This window comes from Plectrocnemia conspersa, unplaced genomic scaffold, assembly GCF_051122295.1.
Source record: "Plectrocnemia conspersa isolate PC_06_02 unplaced genomic scaffold, ASM5112229v1 ptg000010l, whole genome shotgun sequence".
Taxonomy (NCBI): Eukaryota; Metazoa; Arthropoda; class Insecta; order Trichoptera; family Polycentropodidae; genus Plectrocnemia; species Plectrocnemia conspersa.
The window spans coordinates 4,742,369-4,768,066 of NW_028277174.1; the positions used below are offsets into that span (position 1 = coordinate 4,742,369).

At 33.3% G+C, this 25,698-nt stretch overlaps 1 protein-coding gene across 3 annotated transcripts; it reads right to left on the bottom strand.

The window, feature by feature from the left end:
• Positions 1-365: 365 nt before the first annotated feature.
• qua (villin like protein quail) lies at positions 366-24,172 on the bottom strand. Of its 3 annotated transcripts, none has more exons than XM_088195645.1 (16): positions 24,051-24,172; positions 7,027-7,119; positions 6,741-6,854; positions 6,009-6,208; positions 5,738-5,936; positions 5,098-5,397; positions 4,808-5,036; positions 3,516-3,763; positions 3,360-3,446; positions 3,022-3,115; positions 2,708-2,953; positions 2,300-2,431; positions 2,077-2,232; positions 1,904-2,010; positions 694-876; positions 366-628 (listed from the first exon to the last, which is right to left on the bottom strand). In XM_088195645.1, the coding sequence occupies exons 1-16, from the start codon at positions 24,063-24,065 to the stop codon at positions 515-517; spliced, it is 2,517 nt and encodes an 838-aa protein (XP_088051771.1). In that variant the 5' UTR covers positions 24,066-24,172; the 3' UTR covers positions 366-514. The 3 variants fall into 3 exon arrangements, with proteins under 3 accessions (XP_088051771.1, XP_088051770.1, XP_088051772.1); XM_088195644.1 differs by lacking the exon at positions 24,051-24,172 and adding an exon at positions 14,246-14,478; XM_088195646.1 differs by lacking the exons at positions 6,009-6,208; positions 6,741-6,854; positions 7,027-7,119; positions 24,051-24,172 and having other exon boundaries at positions 5,098-5,393; positions 5,738-5,841.
• Between the last annotated feature and the right edge of the window lie 1,526 nt (positions 24,173-25,698).

A 25,698-nucleotide genomic window follows, 5' to 3' on the forward strand; every position in this document is an offset into this window, starting at 1 on the left:
TAACACATTCTCGGGTCCGTAGTGTTGTGAACGCGGAGCCGATACTGTAACCCTGTGTATCCTGTTTGCAATAATAACAAGTCGGTTGATTCGTCAGTGCCTTATCGGAAAATGCGTGTTGTGAATACTTTTTTGATCTTTTTAATAATTGAGAATATCACTCTGCCTATTACATACATATGTCCTTATACAATAAGCGGTATGTTCCTCGTCGATTTTGTACTTGAAAAAACGCCGTGTTACTTACAATGTGACAATCCTATCGTTAAGAGCTTCTGTGTCGATCTCCACGATCCAGCGCTCGGGTGTAAAACTTATTAAAACAATTAAAAAAACTCGAGCGACTTATTATATATACTATATTATTTTTTTGGAAATATTATTTTATTGATTTTACAAAATTTTGTATATTGTATAAACTTAAAAAATATGATAAAATGTATTTTATAAGATTAGATGTAAACATTAATAAATAACATATTTAAATTGATTTTTTTTGTTTTGTTTGTGATCCTTAGAAGAGACACGCCGACTTCTTGAACTCCTTCTGTTTCCAGATCGGTAGCGTTTTGAACTGACTGTACGGTATTCCGAAAGTGGACACAAAGTCATCGTGCGTCAGATATAACTAGAACATACCATAATGCTCATACTTGCTTGTCGAACACTTTCGTTTTTATATTTAATGCTTACCTCTTTTAGTAGCGGATCGATCGACGGCGGAAGTTTGTCTGAAGGTCCGCGTAAAACTGATAATGGATATTTGTCGTATTTGTCAAAGTGGGAGTTTTCTGTGCTGTCGTTGGACATTGCCACTTTGTCTCCGTGATTCTTACCTTCCAGTTCTTTCCTAACGCGTTCGTACGGCCTGTGACCCTTGAATTGCAAAAATACGATTATAGAGAATAAAAAGTTTTTCATGCCATTGTCGTGATAACGGAGTAGCAAGTTCACAAATTAATTTAATTTTTCGAGTATCATGATGTCAACAGCGATCTTTGTTAGCATTTATTTTATATAATGATGAACAAGGGTGGGAACAAGCAGGACAAATATATAAACGGAATTACTAAAGGGGCGCAACGAGGTATAGGATTCATAGTCACTGGTAAATTAGGATTCGAACCAATCAACGATAGACTCAAAATTAATTATTCAATATTACTTTTGTCAATGCATATGCTCCGACAGAAGAGCTAAATAAAGATTTATTTTATGAAGAACTTCAAAAGCAGTGTGAAAAAGTCTTCAAACATGAGGCATTAGTAATTCTAGAAGACTTCAATAGCAAAGGGTTAAATATCTCTCATACTCTTGAACAAGAAACAAGAACGATAATAACCAAATATACTCCTATAAAGATATCTCAAGAACCTCGTTTGAACCTAACTAAAGGATCCCAAATTTTAGATTCTGATGAAAATGCTGCGAATTAAAGAGAATATTACTAACAGATTGTCAAAGTGAATCGCTATTTTTATAACAAAGCCGAGCATCTTGGAAGATTTTTCGCAGACGTCGTTTACGATTTTAGACAATCCTGACTTTCTCTCAAAAGTAATTCTGAAATCTGTAGTCGAATTTTATCTAGCCAGAACATTCCCATCGATATCAGGAAAATGATGCAAGACTATCCGCAGAGAATCTAAATCATTCGGTGGAGAGAAAGACTCCGCGACTGTCGTTTTTATTGGGCGTGCAGCTAAAGAAGTAAGTAATGACCACAATAATCAGATACAGTCATCTAGTTAAATTGTTCATGATATTCGATTGCTGTTTGATATTGAAACATTAACTGAACTTATATAAATAAGTTTTTATTAGTCCAAAGATTCGCATGTCTTGCCTTTGTATTGCTCTTATCTTTATACACGAAGATTGTTATATATAACGATATACTTACATTCCACATTGTTTTATCCCAACTTGGAAAGAATCCAGTGAACGTTGGCGTTTCATTTCCCTGTGAAATCACCATGATCGGTATATTGAAATCGCGGCCGGAAGGATCTGTATCAAAGCATGGGATTAAATTCAATTCATATCTTATAACAGATCTTGATAAATAAATCTTACCGGATTTTAAATATTTCAATGCCATATTCATAGAGATTTCCTTGCCGACGTTGCAGCAATGGAGTCCGTTCCAGATGTACACGCAACAATGTGCGTCCAATAACACAATATATTCAGGTGAAAGGTCGCTTTGGCTGAACGAGACTATTTCCTCATCTGAAGAATTTATATAAATGAACAAATGTTCATCTAAGTGTGTATAATTAAATTATTTAAAACGTACAATAGCCTGGAGAGCCTATCGATACGTAAAAGAGTCTCGCTGGTAGCACATCCACGGGTTCTCTCGGCGGATCGGCCACGAGAATCGTTCGCTTTAATCCCAAAGCATCCCAAAAGTCTGCTTTTTCTTTACCTATAGATAAATAAATGTAAGTAACAGTAATTTTACTACAAATATTTCTAATAATTTTATTTTATTCTTAAAGCTACTTAAATTATTACTGAATAGGGCCGGTTTTAAAACCATGTAATTTGAGCTTTGGACCGAGTGTTTCGGCCTATTAGCAATTACTATTACCTCCTACCTAGGTTGTCGCGAGCGACAGTCGGGGCGAAAACTATTGATAGTCTTCAGCATCACTAATCAATTTAAGATAAAATAAAATAAATACGTGTTAGATATATTTACCTTGCATTATCAAAGTGTGTTCGATTGAAGCCATTTGTTTAGCGACTTCCCGTTCGTCTCCAGTAGCATTTGTGGCACACCACACCCAGCAACGAGAGCCGCTTCGTAAAATGTAACAAGCTCCTGTGATATCTGCTTTCTTTTCACGACTATCGCCAACGACCTCTGTTCCGCGAGCCTCTCTTGGAAACTTACCGGAGACGCGTACTAAATAATGTGAAGGCGATCGTAAAGTAGTACCACTGGCTGAAAATATCAAAATAGCACTTTTATAACTATCATAATGCTTTATACCATAAAAGTATATGTATTACAATCACAGTCTGTTGCTTTGCCGACAAACGTTATCATACGTCCTTTGAATATTTGCAAGAAGTGAGATGGCTCTTTGCCTTGATAAACTCTAACCTGAAAATTATTTTAAAATTTAAGATAATTGTCGCATCGTTTCATTGAATTGGTTATTTGTTAACAAATGTCAAACATTCCACTTAATTAGATTTTTATTATACAATAATAAATTGTCTGGTTCCGCCCCGAATCATCGCATTGGCCAGACGTTCGAGAACTGAAAGGGACGTGGACTCCTTCCTAATTGTATGCTACAACTACAATTTACAATACGTTATATAAATTAATAATGATTTCTTACGTGCATTGGAACTCGATTCAATTTTGCATGCATTTCTCTGGCTCCTTTCTCAGCCATTTTTCTCAAGTCTGGTGCTGAGCAGCTGCCCTAATGTGACATATATAATATATAAATATATGTACTTATATTGCTTTTGTTACAAACAGAAACACTTACAATCCAATAGTAAATGATGCTGGATTCTCCTGATGGGTGATGGTATGTGTAGAAAACGACGTAACAGTCGGCGTTGAAGAACATGCCCAAAACTGAAGACATGATTTCCACTAGGCCGTTTGGCGTGACTCTCCATATTTTGATCATGCCTGTTCCGTCGTCTACCAGTTGAGTTTGTGCGGCGAGCCAGGTGGCATGATGCAAGGTTTGCGCATCGAATTTCGTCGTGGCTGCTTTTGCAACTCGTGCTGAATCAAAAATGTCCAATCAACTTCATAATATTTTAAATGTGTTTAAATATTGTAAGAATGTGTGTCCACGGCATGACTAGGAAAGTCCAAGGCGAATAATTTAACATTAGTTTATGATATAGATCCTTTGAGTATGCTGGCGAAATAACAAAACAATTGGGGTTCAAATATACGCTTAGGGATGAGAAAGTAAGATTTATATTATTTTATTACTTGTCGCTATTAACTATATAACTTTTTTTAATTTTAGGATTTTTTTATTAATCGAACATTTGATGTATTTCATTAATCATGAAAAATAATAATAATTAAATTGCTGACTCTGGATCTTTTGCAGCAGTCGATCCTTTCGATGACTTTTTCGTACATTTCGGGTGGTATCTCGGCTATAAATTAGCGGATGTTGGTGTTTAGGTGCTCAAAAGCTTCGGGTTTGTCGGCGTAGACACGACTTTTAGCTTAACCACACAAAAAATCTAATTTAATGAATAACTAACGGTGTTAAATCGCATGACCTTAGCGGCCAGTTGACGTCACTAAAATGTGAAATAATGCGACCTGAGAACTTTTCACGCAAAACATCCAAATTTGCACCCGATGTGTGGTAAGTTGAAACCACATGTCTTCTACGTCAATATCTTCGAATTCGTGCCAAAAATAATCGGTTATCCTGTACATATAGTGCTCACCATTGACTGTTACAGTCCGACCTTCATCGTTTTAAAAAAAAAGTAAGGCCCAATGACGCCGCCTGACCACAATGCGCACCAAGCAGTCACTTTTTGGGCATCGTGAATCACTTGAGAGCTTTTGTCGTCCCATATGCGGCAATTTTACTTTTTAACATACCCAGAGAAGTGGAAATGTGTCTCATTAGAGAAGAATTGAACTATTTTAACGCGTTGAACGGTAGTTAAGCGATATATTTTGTAAATGTTGTTGCAAACTAACATTTGAGACTTTGAAAACGCGTGATTACTGACAGCTGTCTGATTTACAGAAACTTGAATTGGATCAGTCCACTAATTTATACACACTTACCATTTGCTTCTGCTTGTATGTCTGAATTTTTCCACGTTTTAAATAAAGCTTTGAATTCTAACGGTGCGTTGTCTTCGGGTACTCTTATTACAGGCGTGTAAGAAGGATAGTGCTTTTTTTTTACAAAACCTCTTGCGTTTCTGATTGCTTCTGCTCTTTCTTTCAGAGAAACTCTCCTACCAACCCAAATCCATATACCTTGTGTGGCATTATCAAGAATATAAACGTCCTGAAAATCATATTACAATTAAATTTCATTTGGTTAGTGCTGGATATTTTAAAATACATACATTTGAATGCATATCTGACTGCATTATGGGTCCAGGTTTCATTTCTTCGATCCGATATTTGGTCGCAGTGTGCCAGCACTTATACAACCTGATTGTATGCTTCGCCTCAGGACCATCTTTTACCTGGCCGTTGCTGACTTCTTCGTCGTTAGTTTTCACTATGCGTTCCGATAAGTCCAAGTATTTTTGAAACATTTCTTTTTTGTCGGATCTCAAAGTTTGTTCGTAGCCGTCGTTCAGGAATATAATCTGTCGCTCAGGTTGGCCTTTGCTGGTCAATTTTCTCATTTTTAACGCTATCTGATTAAAAACAACATGTTAATTTTAGTACTCCAAATACAAGAGGCAGCCTATAAAGTTCTGGGCTTTGTTTTGGTTATAAAGAAATACTGAGCATTCAATTTTTTTACACGTCGATAAAAAATATCTTTCACAAAGATACAGAGATTAATTAAAAGTTTGATAAAAATCAGGGACGTCATTTCAGATTTTTTTAGGAGGATGGGGCAAAAGTTGACCAATCAGTGATTGATTTTTAATTTTGTGAGGGGATTATAAAGATTACTAAAAATGTACACTTTTATTTGCTTATTCAACAGCTAGTATTTTTAAGACTGCCTTTAGTACAAATAATTTTCACCTTGGTTCCATGCAGTTTTTCTACGTTGTTTGCTGCTCTTCCGATCCACAAAAATATCGCTTCAGGAGTTTCCAATATGTATATGCCGCTGCTGGAGAAGTGGCGCCAAGATATGTCGTCCAATTCTGCCATAACTGGACATCTTCCGTACACTTTGTAAAGACGCACGTTCAAATCGCTACCTTTACCTTTTAAAAGTCTGCAAAAGTGGTGGATAATAGGTTATAAAAGTTATTTAAACGACAAATGTAAATTTAAATTAATATCATACTTAATGCCATCCTTGAAGTACGATTTTATTCTAGCACTTTCGTGTCCTTGAACTTCTCTGTGTTGAACTGTACAGCCTCCCAGGTGAGCGTCCAGTTCTACTGCTTTGTAAGCAGCGGCACCAGTACTATCTGGATTTGCTTTTACCCCCAACCAGAAATGGATATGCGTTTCCATTTTGCCATTTTTGACGTCGCGTTTCTTTTGGAATTGAAATTTAAAGTAGAAATTATTATTTAGAAAATCAACGAAGAGTACAAAACAGTGATATAAATTATATTATATTTTAATATAATAAGTCGTATAGTGACAATGTTAAAGTGAATATGTATTTTTCAGTGAAGTTTAAATATAATTTCACTGAGAAATATTGGTGAAGCTGTATTTATTTACTGCGTGGATAATTATTTTGGACTTAATTGGTGACGTGTCGCCCTGAAACTATTTATTGCATTCAGGATATAACTGTCAAAGGACAGTTTAGTGTTTACAGCATATTATTTCACTAGTAGAAATATATATCTATCGGTAAAAATGTATTACGATATGATTTAATTGAAACGTCAGTGAAAATATTATTTCAATGGTAATACACATTTACTGTAACATATACATACATTAAATGTATATTTTACTTAGCTATTATCATTAGAAATCATGTGCAACATTATATAAGTATCATCTATATAAACTTATACATTTGTTTGAAATGTTATATTTGTATTATACTTACAATTGCGTTTGGTCCAGCTGGATATCCGTAAATAGACGAAGCGTAGATGATGTAGCAATCTGTGTCGTAGAACGTGCCATATTGAGATTTAGGAAGCAATACAACGGAAGAGTTCTGCGAAAGTCACGATGAATTCAATGAATAACTTTTATAGTACATTGCACACGTTGGATGTGAAGAGGTGTAATTTACCGCATCGCGAGCTACTCAAATTACTGTCATTATCACCGCGGTTGTGTATACAGGCGAACTGAAGTGTTTGATAGTTGCTAATTTGCATAGTTACCTCTAGTTTCCAGATGAGAAACGTGGTGTTTTCTTTGGGAACTGTGCGGAACATTGGGTCGATGCTTCCTTGCAGACCATCGTCGGTGTCGTCCTGAAAAAATATGTCAAGTAAGAATGTAGCAGGTATTAGTTTAATCTTGAAAATCTGAATGATTTTGTGGCATAATTTAGAAAAGAGAAAGACAAAAAAAGCATGTCAAGTTCAATCAAATGGCATGGTTCTGGTCACTATTTTCTTTACAATAGATTCTTAACTGGTTGTTATAAGGTACATACAAAGAATAACATTACAGTGTCCGTGGAGCAACCGCAATTTATTTTATGAGCGTTGGGATACGATTCGCTGAGTTCTTGCAGAAAGTGTTATGCTTCCTCCACACTCTCTGGAAGTAGGCCATGGTTGGGCAAGGACGGAAAATATAATGTGTTAATTCGGGGCTACTTCGGTCGAGCTCGGGTCTGCCCGCTCTAATGTCTCGGCGTCCTCGACCATATTCGGTAGACCTTTGGTTCGGTAACTTCCAGAGAGTGTAGAGGAAGCATTATGCTTGCACTACACTCTCTGGAAGTTATCCGAACCGAAGTTCAACTGAAGTCGGCCGAGGTCACCGACTTCTGAGTAGCAGCCACACTGCCACAAATTTCATATGCCGTCCGGTCGGCGGCCGTGTATGGCGTCCGCACGGTGGCTGCTGTCACGTACAGCTGGCATATTTGCGCGCGATCAAAAAATGTGCCAAATAATCGCAATTTTTAAATTGTCATATTATTAAAATTACGCTACTGATAATTATAAAAGTTTGTGTGGGCACTCACCAATACAATATCAGTGAAAACTTTTCGGTCGTAAATATTCAATTTATGCAAAATCTTTATCGGCTTTTGCAAAATGCCATAAGGCATAAAAATAATACTTCAGAATACGAACACCACATCTGTGACTATGCTAGAATTTGTCGCCATCGATTCTAAATAAGAATTCGTTATGGTGTGACATTTATGTAAACCGATCTAGGAAAATACATAAGGATATTCGAAACGATTTTTTTTTAACAAAATCAAGTAGCACTAATTATTTTATAATTATTTAATTTTATATGAAAAAAAAATATAATAACGATATCTGTTAAAGAATATACTATCAAAAATATAATTATTCCCTTTTGGGGTCCTAAATTATTCAAAGATGTCAGTAAGAGTCTGTTGAAGTCCCCGATAAGCATGTGGTAATATAACTTGACCACGTGACTATGATGCAGCGCTCGACTTGCGTGTTGATCATAGGACGCCTACGCGCATACTGAAATTGAACCGAGCTACTCGTTCTATCTCAGTTTGCGAAAAACCATATTATTATCTCTCTCACTGTCGTCACTTAACACGCGAGAGAGCGAAAGGGGAAGTATCTCACTGCTCGCGCTCGAAAGAGCAACTCCGACTTCGGTCCGTTTGCCGACAATGTTCGGAAGCGCTCGAAGCTGGCCAAGTCGACTGAATTACCTCCCGTTCTCGGTAAGCTCGAACAACTTCCGAGAAATTTTAGAGCGGGCAGAACTGAACTCAACCGAAGTTACCCCGAAGTAACGCACTATATTCTCCGTTCTTGGCCAACTTCCAGAGAGTATAGTGCAGACATAATAAAAGTGGATGTGAAATATATATATATATATATATATATATATATATATATATATATATATATATATATATATATATATATATATATATATATATATATATATATATATATATATATATATATATATATATATAATAGTATTTATATATACGTTCGTAAATAATATGTTACTAGAGAACTTTAATAAGTATTTACATAATAAGAAATAAAGATGGACATAGATTTAATACAAATAATGGAGTCAATTTAAGAATAATTAGGTATAAGAAAACGAGTACGGCCAAGGGAATAATGTACGGAGGTGTGAATTTGTATAATAAAATTTTTAGGATAATTCGCAAAAATAAAAATGTGGCGGGTTTCCTAATTGGAATAAAGAAACATTAAGAAATTTTGGATAAAGAAATAAATTGTAATATGAAAGTCTTTTTTATTAGCTAAATAGATTAATACAATTTTGCACCACGAAAACATACCGAGCCATATAATATTTGTTCAAAAATGACACCATTGTGATATAATAGCCACCATATTTACCAGATATGGTTATTTCCTGTTTTTGCAGATAAAGCTGCCAGGAAGTAATTCTGGTGTATAAATCAATAAAGAGACAATATCAATATATTTATCACAGATAATATGTAAATACAATACAAAGCAAATGTATTAGCTTTTACTGATTTTTATTTTGGAGTAAATTACTAATTCAATTAAATTGTAAATGTAATTAACATGAATATTTTAAATTAGGTACAAAACTGCAATTTTTAAAACAAGAAGTGGTTGGAATTTGGTAAATTCTCAGCTGTATTCAGAGCAGGTAGTGAAAAAAGGAACAGGGATTTCGAATTAATACTTCGAAAACATTGTTTAACAATTGATTTATGACTGAATATAGGAATTGCGATAAGCAAACATTTTGTACCGACTACTAAAAACATTAAGAATGCAGGTTTCAATGAGTTAAGAATGATTATATTAATATATCTTTAGCAAGGATCGGTCGCCGGCTAAAATGAATAAGAGTCAATGGTTTTATGTAAATGCTACAAGAATTGTCTATTTTTTTGCAAAATAAAAATGGGATATGTAAATCATCGACAGATCTAATTTTATAATTATATTAAAAAACAACTGAGAGTATATAAAAGTAGTATAAATTAAACGAAGGTTTTCTCAATTAATTACTAACGGAAAATAAAAATTATTCATAACATATATTTTAATCTAAAAACCATTAAACCAATTCTAAATATTTATTAACTATTCGACAATATTTATGGTGTTCTGCTATAAACAGTTTTTTTTAATACGAATTATTGATTGTAACGTTTGAGAATAATATTGTTGTATTTTATCAAATGAGATGTTTTCATTAAAATGTGTATTATAAATAATAAATATATAATTTGTCATCTTAAAGAACTTAGTAACAGCTGTCTAACGTTTCGTTAAAAGCACCAGGAGACAATATTTGTATTATAGCACTCGTCTCTCTTTCGTCCATTTCTTGACCTCTACGCAAAGTACTGGTTTACCGTTCTGGACACTATGCGGATAGCGTTCCTCGGCGAAAGTACCGCCAGCCGCAATCCATAAGATTGTAAATAAATAAATAAATTGCAAAACGGTTCCGTCCGGTTAGTCGCACGTCTGAACTCCAAAACGAGAAGAACACGCGATTTGTTGCAAAAAATAGACAATAACTAATTATCAACGCTTAGATTTTTTCGGTCTTTTCTAACGGAAGAATTAGTCATAGATCGATAAGCAAAGACATTGCTGGATAACGACATAGACGTAGACATCTCACAATCACATAAAAAGGATGTTGAAAAAATAAGATAGTTGCACACGACTATAAGAAATAGCAGCTCGTTTACTTTCAATCGGCGAAAGTTAAAGTTGTGGAAGTCTAAGTCCACTTTCTCAGCAAAGGGAGATTTATAATATCATTTCTCAGTTCTCTATCACGTCTAGTCTAATTGTAAGATCACGATGGTTGTTTTGTAATATTATATTGTGGCTATAGAGGGTTAATTGTTCTTATCCGGTTCTATTAAACGCATCCGAGTGGAAAGGATTAATACTAGTGTTTATATGATATACAGATATACATATACTTTTAAGAGTTGAACGTACACTGCTTAAGAACCCGTTGGTTTCAATGACACATTATAGCAAAAAATCAAAGATATTATCTTTCATAGACAGTTGAGTCACGCTAGCTTTTTAAGCTATTGCAAAGAAACCTTATTTTATATTGTGTAATAAGCTTATCATATATAATACATACATATATGTATGATAGCTAATAAATCAATGCTTTCTTTGGTATTGGTTAACCTTAAGTTGTGATGGTGTTAAATTATATGAAATTAGTAATTAATTTTACGATGGTTTCCATCGTTATATATCGTCTTTTTCGAATGTTTTATAATATGCTTTTTTAATGTCTGCCATGCCTATTGCAATGATGATATGACCTTAAAAACAATTGAAATTATTCGCGTGTAAAAAAATATCTCCTATTAAAACACTCGATATACGATACTTATGATATTGAATAAAATTTATAAAATGTCGGGATCATCTATAATCGTTGCGAAAAAAACCGCAAGGACTCGCTAAAAGCTTGTAATACTAATTGATTTATTTGTTTCACTTGGATTTTATAAAAACTATTTTTTTCTCGTTGGCTTATATAAATTTGAAAGCACGGAAAGGTAGTTTGCCTAGCAAAATATTTATTAGACAATATTAAATAATCTGTTTTCGCCCCGCCTTATCGAGATTGATCAGACGATCGAGAACTGTAAGAGACGTAGAATCTTCCGCAATACTGAATGATATATACGATAGAACAGCCTTCAGATACTTAACAAACCAGAACTTGGCAAAAAAACTACCACTTTGTTTCCAAATTGGAATAAGCGAGTGTTCAACCAACTTCAAGCACTAAGCGAAGCCAAGCTAAATCGACCAAGACGACCATTAAAACCCAAAGAAAGCAGTCGCTATTAACTTCGGCCGTCGACCAGGTCCAGATGAGCAATCATCTGAATACGAAGAATATGATATTAGAGACGAAAATATTTTATATTAAATTTTTACGTTTAGCAACTTATTGAGTGAAAACCAATAAAAAAATATTTTTATTGGTTTAAAAACGTTTAAATTCTGCGAATGTTGAGAATAGAACGGACCGTTTCTGCCTAAATTTTTTAAAAATCGTGACGATAATCTTACATTCGTTGACCGGATTCGAATAAATAACATCTTAGCATACCTTGTAAGAATTTAGTAAGAAATAAAAATGTATAATATTTATATTCATTATTGTATTTACAATACACTACAATATTTGTTCCGTTTTCTCCGTCTTTACTTTTTTCATTTTATTTGTTTACTATTTAATGTAATAAAAGATGTGAAAGAGGAAGTGTAAGTTTAAAGATTATTATATCAACATTTTTTTTTAAAAATATTTTTTTGTAAGGTGGGAGGGGATTTTTATTTTTGCGAAGCGTCCAATTTTGAGTCCTGGGAAATATGGTTACCCTATTTATAAGCAATGAAATTAGATTTTTTTGCATAATTTTAAACAAATCTGTACATATTTATTTTTTAAAACACACATAATTTTTCGAGTACCTTTAAAAATTTAGTCTAGTCATTGTTGATGCTATAAAATAAGCAATTTAAATTGTATTTTTTTTCAACCATGTAAACTATTTACAATTTTTTCAGCATCAACTAAGCGTTGGCAAGTAAATTAACGTTGACTATAAAAGCTGTGAGCGATTTGAAGACCGGAAAGAAAAGCTTTAAAATTGCATAAAACTTTGAATTTATTTGTGGATTTGTATTCTGACATGAAGTGCTTATAGAAAATTATATATATATATCAGAAAAGTATTTTTTTAAAATCAAAATATTAAAAAAACGACCACTGACTGGCGAACTCTTGCTCCCCCCCCCCTCCTCTAACAAAAACTGAAATGAAAATATCGGGTTATCCAGCATAAAAAATCGAATCTATTCCGAAAATATTTTTTTAAATATGTCATTTCAGTGAAATTGTATCAGAATACATTTTCACCAGTGAAAATATAATATTGCAAGTGCTAGTTAATTACATAAGTAGAAATATATACATTTACATCAGTAGTGTTAAATTAAATAATGCCGGAGCACTAATTTTGCCCTAATTGAGTTTTATTGGAATACATTTTCACCAGTAGATATATATTTTTACCAGTGAAAATATAATTTATCTGGAAGGTGCTAGTAAAATTATTATACATTAATATGTACATTTACGAACTTATCATTATTTATTCACATGCGATATATACATGTTACAGTGAATGTGTATTTTTTAGTAAAGTTATATTTTCATTAGTGAAGTTAAAAAAAATTTTCACCAGTAGAATTATATTTCTACTAGCGAAAATATAATTTTACTGTAAGTATTTTTTTACAATGCGGAAAAATCCGCAGTAACTGTAATACAAAAAACAACAGATTTTCTTGTGTCTCGCAAATGCGAAGATTTCTTTGAAAAATGTGTTTTAGAAGCATAAACCCTTGAAATAGATACAGATTTGAGAGACGATTTAAATTTTGAGCTAAAAAATTGCAATAAGAAAAGGAAAAGCTTCTTTGCAATCTTCGCTTGAGCTTTCTGATCCGAAAATAAAATTTAAAACAATTTTTTTTGCTGTGTTGTTTTCAATAGCAATTGTTTAGATTAAAAAGCGTATCGAATTATTTAAAAATACTTTAGAACCTTTCGAATTTTTGTATAAAAACAAGCAATGTGCTGCAATATAGGAAATGCAATTAAAATAATAATTTAATAATTAGAAAAAAAAGACAGACGAAAAGGAAATTAAAATGCAATTGAAATTGTTTTCCCGCAAAACTGACGAAATTTATACACTTGAATCAATTTTAAAATGGATTTACAACTCTTCATTTAACTTCGAAAAATTATTTCCAAATGTATTAGTCGCATTAGAATAGCGAATTTGCGGTTTTAGTTGCTAAGGAAGAGCAAACTTTTTTTAAATTAAAACTTAAAACGAGCATGAGTCAAGAAAAATTGAAAGGTTTGATTTTTCATTTTTATACAATGACACATATTTTAATTCAAAAAAGTAAATTTTCATTCAATAAAAAAATTGAAAGACATCGCAGCAGTCAAAGGACGAGGAAAAATTCTCGCTGAATGGTCCAATATGTATTATTATTTTTATTTTCCAAAGAAAAGTAATTATTATATTACTTGAAAATGACAATAATTTCACGAAAAAGTTTCATAGAACGTATTTAGGCCATGTATGGATTTTTTTTATAAATGGGATCAATATATTATAGTATCAAACTATATTGAACAAAAAAAGCATCAGATTTTTGTGTTTAATTTGTTTACTTATATTATAACACTTTCACAGAAAAATATTAATATTCAAGCAAATCTATCGACGATCAACCAAAACCGAACCATCTCCATCAGACCGAAAACTGATACTTCCGCAAGGGTTGGACATAATAGCATAACATAAAACTTTACATAGTCAGAGAATCCAATTTCCAGGATGTGCATGTTGATTCGGCTGTCTTCTCGGGGGTTCTTCCTTCCGTTTTGCCACTTCACTAAGCACTGTCACTGTTCATCACTGAGGTGGCCAACGGGGGAATAAAGGAAGGCACACCGCTTGGAGAGCGAAGGAAAGTCTATTAACAAATACGAATGACCAGCTGGACGTGACACCTGCTGACCGGTCGGCGGCTCAGAATCGACTGAACAAATCGCCAATCGCACCCGGACAGGTAAGATGCACTGGAAATGCGTTCTTCACGCTCTTTTGATTTATTCATAATTGGCGCAGCGTGCGACGCGCCGGTGCATATATGGATGCAGCGTCCAAACTGACCTAGCTAATGATTTTTTGATTGGATCTGCTAATGGATGCGGTGGAGCTGACGAAAGTGGCAACTATGCAGATGTACCGTTGCATCTATTGTATATGATAGATTCGATCGTCGATAAACTGAACCGTAATATTCAGAATGAAAGACATGAACGAAAAAATATTCCATTATAATAGATATTCATTGAATAAAGCGAAAAAAAAATATTTTGACAGTAATCTCCAAATTGGAATTACTCAATATGTATGTAACCCACAAGTATTGGACGTCTATTTTTTACTGATAGCTCTACGTCCATAACGTCTAGACATTTTTCTCAAGTTAGTTAAGGTTATATACTAAAATAATATTATAATGAATAAAGTAAATAGGAAAACTAAATAAATGAAACGTATTTTAAATATTTCATTTATTATTTAAATATCTCTATATAATATACTAAAAGAATAAATGAATACAACAATTCTTTTTTAATTTAATAATTTTTATAATTGAATAAGATTAATATTATTACATTACTTAAATCAATATCAATTAAATTCAATTAAGTTATAAAAAAAATAATTAAAAAATGCTAGTAGTAAATATATAAAAATATAAAAAAAAAACATTTCATATTTTTAAAATTAATATAAAACTATTATATGTAATTTAACTTTTAAATTTAATTCTGGTAAAATATAAAAGGTGCTCTTTTTTTGAGGTAGAAAATTTTAAAACAAGATAAAATACATTTGTGGTAATGGCTATGGTATTGGTTTTATTGGAAAGATAATTTTATGCCATTAATGTTTAAATATAATTTCGGGGATATGGGCGCCGCAGCTGGCTCGAATAAAGCGCAATCTGGAAATTGGGGCCGTATATCGGAAATAACGCGGCGAATGTTGGCTTCGAATTCGTCCATCGTCTCTGGTTTTTCGGCGTAGACTAGCAACTTCACATATCCCCACAGAAAATAATCCATAGGTGTAAAATCACACGATTTTGGAGGCCAATTCACAGGTCAATTACGCGAAATTCTGCGCTCATCGAACGTTAGCTTCAATAAATTGATTGTATGTTGCACCGTCTTGTTGAAACCAAAGCTCTTACACATTATTGCCTTTAAATTAGGTTACGAAAAAGTCAGTAATCATGGATCTATAGCGCTCTGCATTGACTGTAACGTTCTGGCCGGCATCATTTTTGAAGAAATATTGACCAATGATTCCGCCAGCTCATAAAGCACACCAAATTATTCATCCCAAATGCGGCAATTTTGCTTGTTAACGTAACCATCCAACCAAAAATCATCGCTAAACAAAATTTTGTGGTGAAAAAAAATCAGGAGCAATCTCGTTTCCAGCCAGATCTTGTAAGCTCGTAAACCAAGATTTTTCCGCAATATTTTCCATAAAGTGGATGAACACACCTCCAATTGCTATACATGATAGCAAATTTACTCATCCTCCTCAATACTACGCTCCACAGCAGAAACATCTTATTCGGTTCGCACTGTACGACGTCTCTGCGGATGCGTATTATCAATTAGATATGCGGGGTGCGAAAACGATCCATGGTTATTCAAATTACTTGCTCGGATGTCAGCCGTAAGATGAACGTAGCGTACGTAAGTCTCGCGAACTGAACCACGATTTTCGAAATAAATTTGCAAGCGTTGTTCTAGCGTAAGTATATTCATGGTGAAATGACAAACCAAACTGAGAACAAATCAGATGTCAGCTGTAAAATTGGTTGTTGTTGAAAAAAAATGTAGCCAATTAAAAAACAAATCTCTAAAAAACATCCTTTAACCCTTTCACCGCGGCTGATACTTTTGCGCGCAAAATACGTGGGGGCACCTATTAACTAATAGCTGATAAACAAAATAATGTAGAAAAAACACTTTGTAATTGCCGATATTACCCATATTTCTGAGTTAATGTTGTGCAGCTGTGGACTAGAATTTTTTTATGTATATTTTTACAATAATACAACTTATGTTTAATTATATAAGTTGATCTAAAGTAATATTGTTTGAGCTTATCGAGTAGTAGTCTTTTCAGCAACAAGTAAATTTGTATATTACTTTGTACTGATTTTTTTGACATTGTAATGCTGTATTACAATAAAAGTTCACCTCGAATATTATTGCTCGATTACATCAATTCGGTAATTTTTTTTAGCTCCCACTAGCATACATAAACGAAAATTTTTTGAGGTGACCTATTTTGCCCTTGGTGCTGAATATTGTTGAAATGGGATTGACTTGAGATTGTTTGGACTGCAAAAAAGTATACTGTGAGCCGCATGCGGCCCGAGGGCCGCGAGTTTGAAAGGTCTGCTCTATCGTGTTTAAAATTTAAATTAATAGTATAATTTTGAAATATGTATTTATGTGTGTATGTATTTGTATTCATTATTCAAAATATATTTTTTTTATGATATTAGAATAGTGGCTCTTAATATACCTATTTAATGTAAGGTGAATTTAATGACGAAAGTAATTTATTTGCAGGAGAAGAGAAAATGTGAAACACAAATAAGTTATTAAACCACACGTATTTATGTAGTAAATAAATTGGATAAGTATATAGTACCAGACATACTTTTCTATAAGTGTACATTTATGCTTTTAATGCCTTCGCATTTACATTATGGATTTATGGCGATTTATGATCGTTCACGACTGATGATTGTTTTGTAAATTTGTATTACAATCACTTTCTATTAAATCTGAAACTTTAACGCAGAAAGGCTGATACAAGTATCAACAATCATTGTGTCTGCCTTTTGTAGATCTTTCAAAGCCACTAATATATAAAGTATCTGTAACCAGTTTAAGCGGAATCGTTCTATTTTTATTTTTCGGCGTTTCTTGAAGAACTAAAGAATTATCTCACACATTGGTAACGGTTTATTAACATCGTCTATCTTTAGACTTTCTTTAGCACTTCATACATAAGCTCCGATTAACCGGAAGAATTTAACTGCCCCTTGTCTGAGGAAACAATGATTTGTTTTTAAGAAAAAATATTATCAGAAATAATAGTGTAGTGTTGTTGATACGAGTGTAACAGAAATGGATGCGGTAAATCAATTCAATTGGCCTGATTACATATCAGCGCTCGAGATCTTCTTCCACTGGCCAAGATTATTATTTTTTTCCTACTCGCATCTCTTGTTTTTTCAATAAAAATGAAGATTTTATTAACGATCTAGTATTTTCTCCGCGCATTTGATTGACGGTACATGCGATATGAAAAAAAATAATCGAACAGCATATGCACTGGAGTCGTTGAATCATGTCTATTAGCATTTTTCAAGGCAGATGCGCACGCAGAAAGCGAAGAACTTCATCTTTCATGCATAAGGGAATTTCGAGATCGATCGTAAACCGTTAAATAATTTTCTCGATATTTGAAAAAAAAACAAAACAAACGGAAGACATTCCTAAGCCTTCATATGTCATTATGCCTATTATGCACATCACTCAATTAGCTTACTCCCGAGATACTAGTTTTTTATCAATAGCATAATTAATGACTAGGGGAAAATTTTAACTAGAACTTCTATATTACTATTTTTGTTGCAATATATGTATGTAAGTTGATTGTGATGCAATTTACAAAAGCATATATCATTAGTTATACGATTAATATATGACAAATGTAAAATTTCGCGAACGACAGAGTTAAAAATTAAACGAACGCTAGCAAAGTTGCATAAATGATTGAGAAATAAATAAAATGACACAGCATTACTTAAATAATACTTTAAGATGTATGATCTGTATAGTGCAATAAGTATCAAGTCAAAAAATAAAATCAGTCATCAGAATGGTGGAACGAAAGTCGCATTATATATTTTATTGTTAGCAAACATTAAAATGCAAATGAATGTCTAAAATTACTATTTCATAGGTACTACATTACATAGGTAATATATTTACTGTATGAGTCAGACATATTTGCTATCTCTACAGGACTAATAAAAATAGGGTAATCTCCTTGCTCCCCTTTAATATAATGTTCTGACCTAGGAAGATGCAAAAGTTACTCGGTTCCACAAAAATAGTAATAAAATTTATCACTATTTTTTTTACAAATATATGCTTAATCGATGTTAGTAGACTTTAGTGGACCAGCAGCACAGTTTTCGCGCGCTTCGTTCCACAATCACTAACCCCTTGTGCCGCTCGAAACGATCCAAGCTGATGTGGTATTTTGTACCCTTTTTAAAAAAATAATTAGTCAAAAGTTGACATGAACTTCTACTGGCGTTAATTTGTTGACACATTTGCAAGGACGTCAGTTGAGATTTTTCCAAAGGGAGAGGGGGGGGGGCAAATTTACTCCAGCTAGTAATCGTGTTTTTAATATTTCGATTTCAATAAGATTCAAAGTATGATATTAAACGACATGCATTTTTCTGGTTTAGAATCCACGTCAAAAGCAATAAAATCGTGCCGTTGCCGTCGCAGTGGAAACGCTAGCGTTCATATTAATACTTTTCATAACAATATTACTGCTTACGATAAGTGAGAATCAAATGAAGCACATCTAAACCGAATTTTGACCAATAGGAGAGCGCAAAAAATAATTATCCCTTCTCAGAAGTAAAAAAATCAATGTCAAAATCAATAAAATCGTGCCGTAGCCGTCGTAGTGTAAATGCTCAGTTATTGAGCGTTCATATTAAGGCTTTTCATAACAATATTAAGTGAGAATTAAATGAAGGAGAGGACAATGAAGAACAAAAAGAGGACAATTCTCCTGAAAGGATAACGTCATATCATCTTATATTACTACGTAATTTGTATATGTTATGTTTGGGTTTGAACAGCAAATGTACGTTTTGCAACTATCAAATTGATAGTTGCGAAACGTATATTTTAATTCATAGATATTTTAAAGCAGCGTATAATTTCACTAGCGCCTATCAGTTAAATTGTATTTTCCCTAGTAGAAATATTGTATATGTATATACTGATGAAAATGTATTTGGACTTCACTAGTCAAAAAATAACTACATGAAAAATACATATTCACTATAATAGCATGTAAATAAATAGTATTTAAATGTATATTTTACTACGTACAAAAAAGTTGAAATCATATAATTTTGCTAACACCTGCCAGATAATTATATTTTCACTGGTAAAAATATATATCTACTAGTAAAAATATATTCCGATATGATTTCACTGAAATGACATATTTTAAAAATGTCTCTGGGATAGATTCGAGACTGTTTTAATAGGGTTTCTTTGAGGGATAGCCCGAGAATTTCTGGTTAAGAATCAGGAACACCAATTCAGTGTTTTCCAGGGAAGGGGGGCAAAATTTGGCTAATCGGTGGTCGTTTTTTTTTAATATTTTGATTTCGTTAAGATTCATAGTATTTCATTAAATGACATCATTATTTCTTGACAAATTCAAGGAGAGGAAAATGCCTTCACCTGTCCACTCCAAATTATGACGGGCTCAGTTTGGAAATGCCCACTAAAACAACTATTATGACCAAGATTTTTGGTCCAATCCAAGCGAAAAAATCCTGCCCGTACTTATACAGTTGGAATATTTTATCACTTTAACAGAAAGTTGGAAATGAAGAGATTTAAACAATCTTAATTGTTTTCGCTGGTCTTTCAGACCGATAAGATGACCTTTCTGAGAGGCCAAGTATCAAATTGTTACATTTTTTCTTTATTTTACCAATTTATTACTTTCCTTGTATATGGCTTATTATCCCAGCGAATCGAAAGGCGTTTTTCTAGTATATGTATGATATGTAAAAATAAACATTTTGTAATCCTTTTGTCACGCGATTTTCAACTCTTTAACTATCACAATAATTTCATGCATCAGCAAAAACCAATTACATATATTGCTACGGAAAACTGGTTGTATTTATTTAAATTACGTATTAATAATTTGTGTATAAATCTAACTAGCGGCTTGCTATCTTTTTTGCAAGTAGCTAACGATGCACGATCTCACAATAACGGTTCGAATCTTCGCTCGTTGGGTCACTTGACTATTGTCTGTGGTGTTTTAGACTTTTCGGTTGTATGCATAGATCTTAACAATGATATTAGGTATTCATTCTCTAGCAAAGTAGGTTTTGTAACATAAAAAAACCACGCGCATAATCGAAAAGAGGAACGCTCGAACGCTTTTCAGTCATGGGAACACAAAAGGAAATTGCGGCAAATTACGTTCACGATAGTCGTTTTTGACACTATTGCGGAGACAGGTGATTGAACCTCTTGTGGAAGCGATTACTTAAGTACTTAACCGGGTGACTGACTCAAAGAATGACTATTGACTAGTTGCATAATCGAATATCGATTTTGAATTAAAGAGCGCGTAGCGTAAGAAGAAACACAAGAATTAACATACGAGATTTTTTCAAATGATTCAATGTTATTGAAACGAATTGTACTTTTCATTCAAATCAGTGTCAGTCATCATTTTAAATCTCGTACAAGTCCTTGAAGTGAAAAGTAATGCAGTAGAATTGATTATACAAAATAACTTTTCAGTCTACTCGTACACTTGCTGTGTATCTACTATGACCGAAATTCGCAGAATTTGTTTGTTAAACGAAACAAAATGCAAGAAAGGCCCACGCTAGTTATTTAATTTATGTCATATTTCATTATTGTGTAGAGAAATGTACAACATTATTATTTCATGTGAAGTAAAATTTAACTATTTGAGTGGAAAATCATAAGAACGTGAAAATAATATGAAAGAAAATCGAATACCTTAAAAAGCGCTACCGAAAAATAAGTTCGAGAACTTGCTAGTTATTAAATAATTAAAACTATATAACATATCTTATATTGGTATTTTACTTAAGCAAGACAAATTTCTAAATGATAAAATTAGGAGGAAGTATATTTATAAAAAAACATACAATGGGTTTGAGTCAGTAGTTAATAATCGGGTTTACTTTTAATTAGATGTTTCGTTATTAAAATGTATTCGATCGTGTAACATTATAACCTGGTCTCGTTATGTTATTATTTGATGAGAAAATTATGTAAATGGTTTGCAATTAATTGCAAATGTTTTTTATATTGTTGTAATGCATATGATAATGTATTCAGAATAAATTATGTCGATGGTGTTAGATAAATCTAACATTTGTATTTATCTAAACGTAGATTAACAATGACCTATTTGTAAGTACATATATTTTTAAGGATTGGAACATAGCTAGGATTTTTTAGTGTAATAATTAAAAAATGGTTGTTAAATCAAATGTAAATATTCATGTAACACAGCAAATATTCATCGATCAAATGTGTAACATGGGCTTAATGAAAGTTTTAAACGTGAAAATGTTTATATGACATTAAATAAATGTGATCAAATTAATATATACTAATTGCAAAAAAATGTTGTTCTTTTTAATAATTTTCTCTAAGTATGAAAGTGGGTCACAACATTTTTTAAAATACTAAAAAAAGTTACAAATTATTAAATACAGTAGACCCTCCGATAAAACGGTAAATTGGGGACGTGCTATTCGGGTGCGTGTTGTTGGAGGACTAGAAAATACTGATTTTTCGCAATACGTACGTACGATTCAGGCTCGTGTGATGAGATATCCTTCCTTTGACTCGCTCACTCATCATGGGCATCCAAATAGCTCGTTCCTAATTTACCGAGTTATTGGGGGGTCTACTGTACTTTAAAAGTATGAACTCAAGAACGTAAATAAGTTGTAGTTGAAAGAAATCCAATGTATTTCAAAGCCAGATATTCTTAACTTATGTGAAAAAATATTGTTTAGTATATATCTAAATCCTTGTATAAAAATAGATACTCTAAAAATGTCAATGATAATCAATTTAAAAAAAATGAGGATCCTGAAGAAATAATATCAAATCCAACAGTAAAGCCTAAGTTTTTAATATATGCGGTTTTTACTTCAGGTAATTTTATATTTAGAATTAACTGTAGCAAACATATAGATTTTGTTCTGAATACGTGTATTTTTTTAAAGATAAAACGGCGTTTTAACTGCCTGGTTAAAATAAATACTATTAAGGACAATGGACCCTCTTGGTTCTCATTTATATGTATAATTTTTTGAGTTGAACCAAAGAGAGGGGAGGGGAGATAGTTGGCCAGTCAATGATCGTATTTTTAATATCGATTTTATTCAGATTGTAAGGGTTATTCTTCCTGAAACTTGCGCAATAATTACCGTAACCACGACATAATACGGATGAACCAGTGACAAAAGAGTGTAAAGGAAAGGACCACACAAAAGTCCTCGATACGTTCAGGGAAAAATGGGTTTAACATAAATAACACGTAATTACTCTCAGATGCATTGAAAGAATATTTCTTTGTTGCGAAATGGGCACGGAAAACAATATGTCACCGGACGACAAAAAGCATCGTAAAGTCACAATATTCCCGTTGCAGTATTCGACCTCAGAAGGATGTCCAGCAAGCAAATGTCACTTTCTAGAAGCACGGCGTGGACATATTTCGTTGGTCGAAGAAACGAGTGCAACAATTGACTGGATGGTCGCTACATGGTTGTGATTTGTCAGCGAGCTTTGTAACCCTTGATATTTAAGGCTGGTCTCCAATGAGGAGAGGTCGGCAGTGGACCATACAGTTATAGACGGCCAGGGCCAGAAAGGGACTCCTGGAGACGATCGCCGCAGAAGAGAGGAACGAACCTCGACTACACCGGCGCTGCCACAAATACAAGACCTCTGAGGACCATCCACTGGACATCATCCCTCCATCAGCTTCTCTACCATTGTTCGGAGAAAAACGACACTCGCCCACCATAGTTTGTCATTATATATATAATATTATATAATACATTATTGTCAGTTTCCAACAGTGTCTTTTTGGCTGTGTAGTCACATCCCTTAGGGTTTAAAACCATAAAATATTCATAGTATTTCATTAAATTACGTGCATGTTTATGGCTAAATTGACGTCACTGGTCATAAATAACGTTAAAACACCACACACTTTAACACTATCAAATATGAAGTCAGCAAAAAGTACTGAAAACCCAGGTCACATTAATAAGTAATGCGTCACCATAAAATTTCAAATTTGTTATTCGTCGTTTTCTCGACGTTTGAATGACTATCATCCGTCCCGCATCGTAAAAACGATAATTTCCATTGTGTACGAACATGCGGGCGGAAATAATTTTATCATAAATACATACCCCCCCTTTTATAAGTTTTTTCGCACTGGCAATACCGTTTACATGCGCGCTTTTTCGAAACGGTCACTCAGCGCATAATGACTTATTTACACGATATCAATCGTCTGATCTAAATTGACCGTATCGAAATACTCGATCAAGAGAAAATTGGACGTGGAACACTTCTCGGCGCATTCTTATCACTGAAGATGAAAACGAGCGATGCGAAAGTGCGATATATGTACATATGTAAGTAAACTCACGGTTCGATTATGCATCGTTTTGCATTCGCGAATAGTTAGAAAACGTCTTCATTATATTGTTGGCGGTGCGCGCGCGAATCGGTTCAGTGGTCTACTGTTTTTGGCATGTGGCGTTGTAGTCCTGGATGGGTCGACTAAACGGATATACGCTCCGGAGATTTCGTTCGATCGTTGGTTCCATTGTATTTCAGATAATTTACAACAATGTATCGGTGACAATTGTACTACGTATGAATCGTTTTAAACAATGAACGAAGGGTATTTACATCTAAATTAGGTAAAAAACAACAACGTCACGGCAGACTTTCCAGAAGCTTATCTCGTTTCAGATTAAAATTACGTATACACTGAAACTACTTCATTATGTATCTCTGGCAAAACAACTTTTAAAACTTTTGGATAAAGAAACATTTCTTCATTCAAATCATGGTCTCTTAATCTGTTTTATTTCAAAGCCTATGGAAAACTATTTTGTAATCAGAGCTCTTCAAGTAAGATCGATTTAGGCAATCAATAGTGTATGAAATTTGTTATGTCGAGAAAAAGCCGGCCCGCAGGCCGAATCCGGCTCGCGATGACACTTAGAATTAATCGAAAAAATAACAATTTCAAATTAATAAAATTGAAATAAATTAATAAAGCAACATAATAAAAATTATTCGCGCGTTTAATTTTCCATTCCGTTAAGTTACAAGGTTATGTTATAATAAGACTAATGCTGCCGTGTATAGAAAAGGTAATGGAAGAAGTAGTAAGCAAAAAATTAAAGGAGATCGTTATTACTCAAAATATATGTGAACAACAATCGGGATTCAGAGAAAAACATTCCATTGAGACTGCATTACAAGTAGTTCATCCAATCCATCCAATCATTAGAGCAGTTTTATTGGAATTAAAGAGAGCTTTCGAAACAAAAAACGAAGAATAATGTTGAGTAAATTAGAGTAGGTATAAGTGAAATAGTTTTAAGATGGTTTAATAATTATTTAAAAAAAGAGTAAGCAAATAATGCTTATTCCAAAGAAAAAATCTTCAGTTTACCACAGGGGTCCAAATCAGGACCATTGCTGTTTATAATATATATTAATGAAACAATTAATTTAGACACTTAACTAAATGCATAGTGATAATGTTAAAGAAATTGTGGGGGTTCTTCTTTGTAAACTCATGCAGTATATCGCCATAACCACGATAATTACAAGAATGAATGTGTCAATAGTATAATATGAACAAAGACTACCTGAATGGACCACTATAATAGCCCTTGTTATGTCCAGAGGAAAAAAACGATTATTTGGACATAAAATAACAAGTAAACAATGCGTTGTTATTACTCTCGAAATGCAGAGAAAAAATATTTCTTTTGGTGCATAACGGTTGCGTAAACAATACGCCATCGGGCGACAATAAACACTGTTAGCATTCAACCTGTTGCATGATTTGATCTTCGAAAATGTCCATCAAGCTCACTCTTCATTCACTCTCTAGAGGCACATATTTCATTGATCGAATAAATGAGCGCCACAATTAGTTGAATCATCTCTGTATTGTTATGATTCGTCATAGAGCTTTCCAACCTACGATACATAAGGTAAGTCTCCAAGGGATGATCAGCCAGAGAGGAAAAGATACACCTGCAGAGCGACCA

What these genes read in the sequence shown, in the direction of transcription:
- qua (XM_088195644.1), bottom strand. Translation starts at nt 14,278, where the DNA reads ATGCACATCCTGGAAATTGGATTCTCTGACTAT. An exon ending in TACTTCAAGGATGGCATTAA is followed by an intron (nt 5,937 to 6,008) that starts GTATGATATTAA and finishes CCACTTTTGCAG; the next exon opens with ACTTTTAAAAGGTAAAGGTA. An exon ending in CATACAAGCAGAAGCAAATG is followed by an intron (nt 3,764 to 4,807) that starts GTAAGTGTGTAT and finishes TTTTTGATTCAG; the next exon opens with CACGAGTTGCAAAAGCAGCC.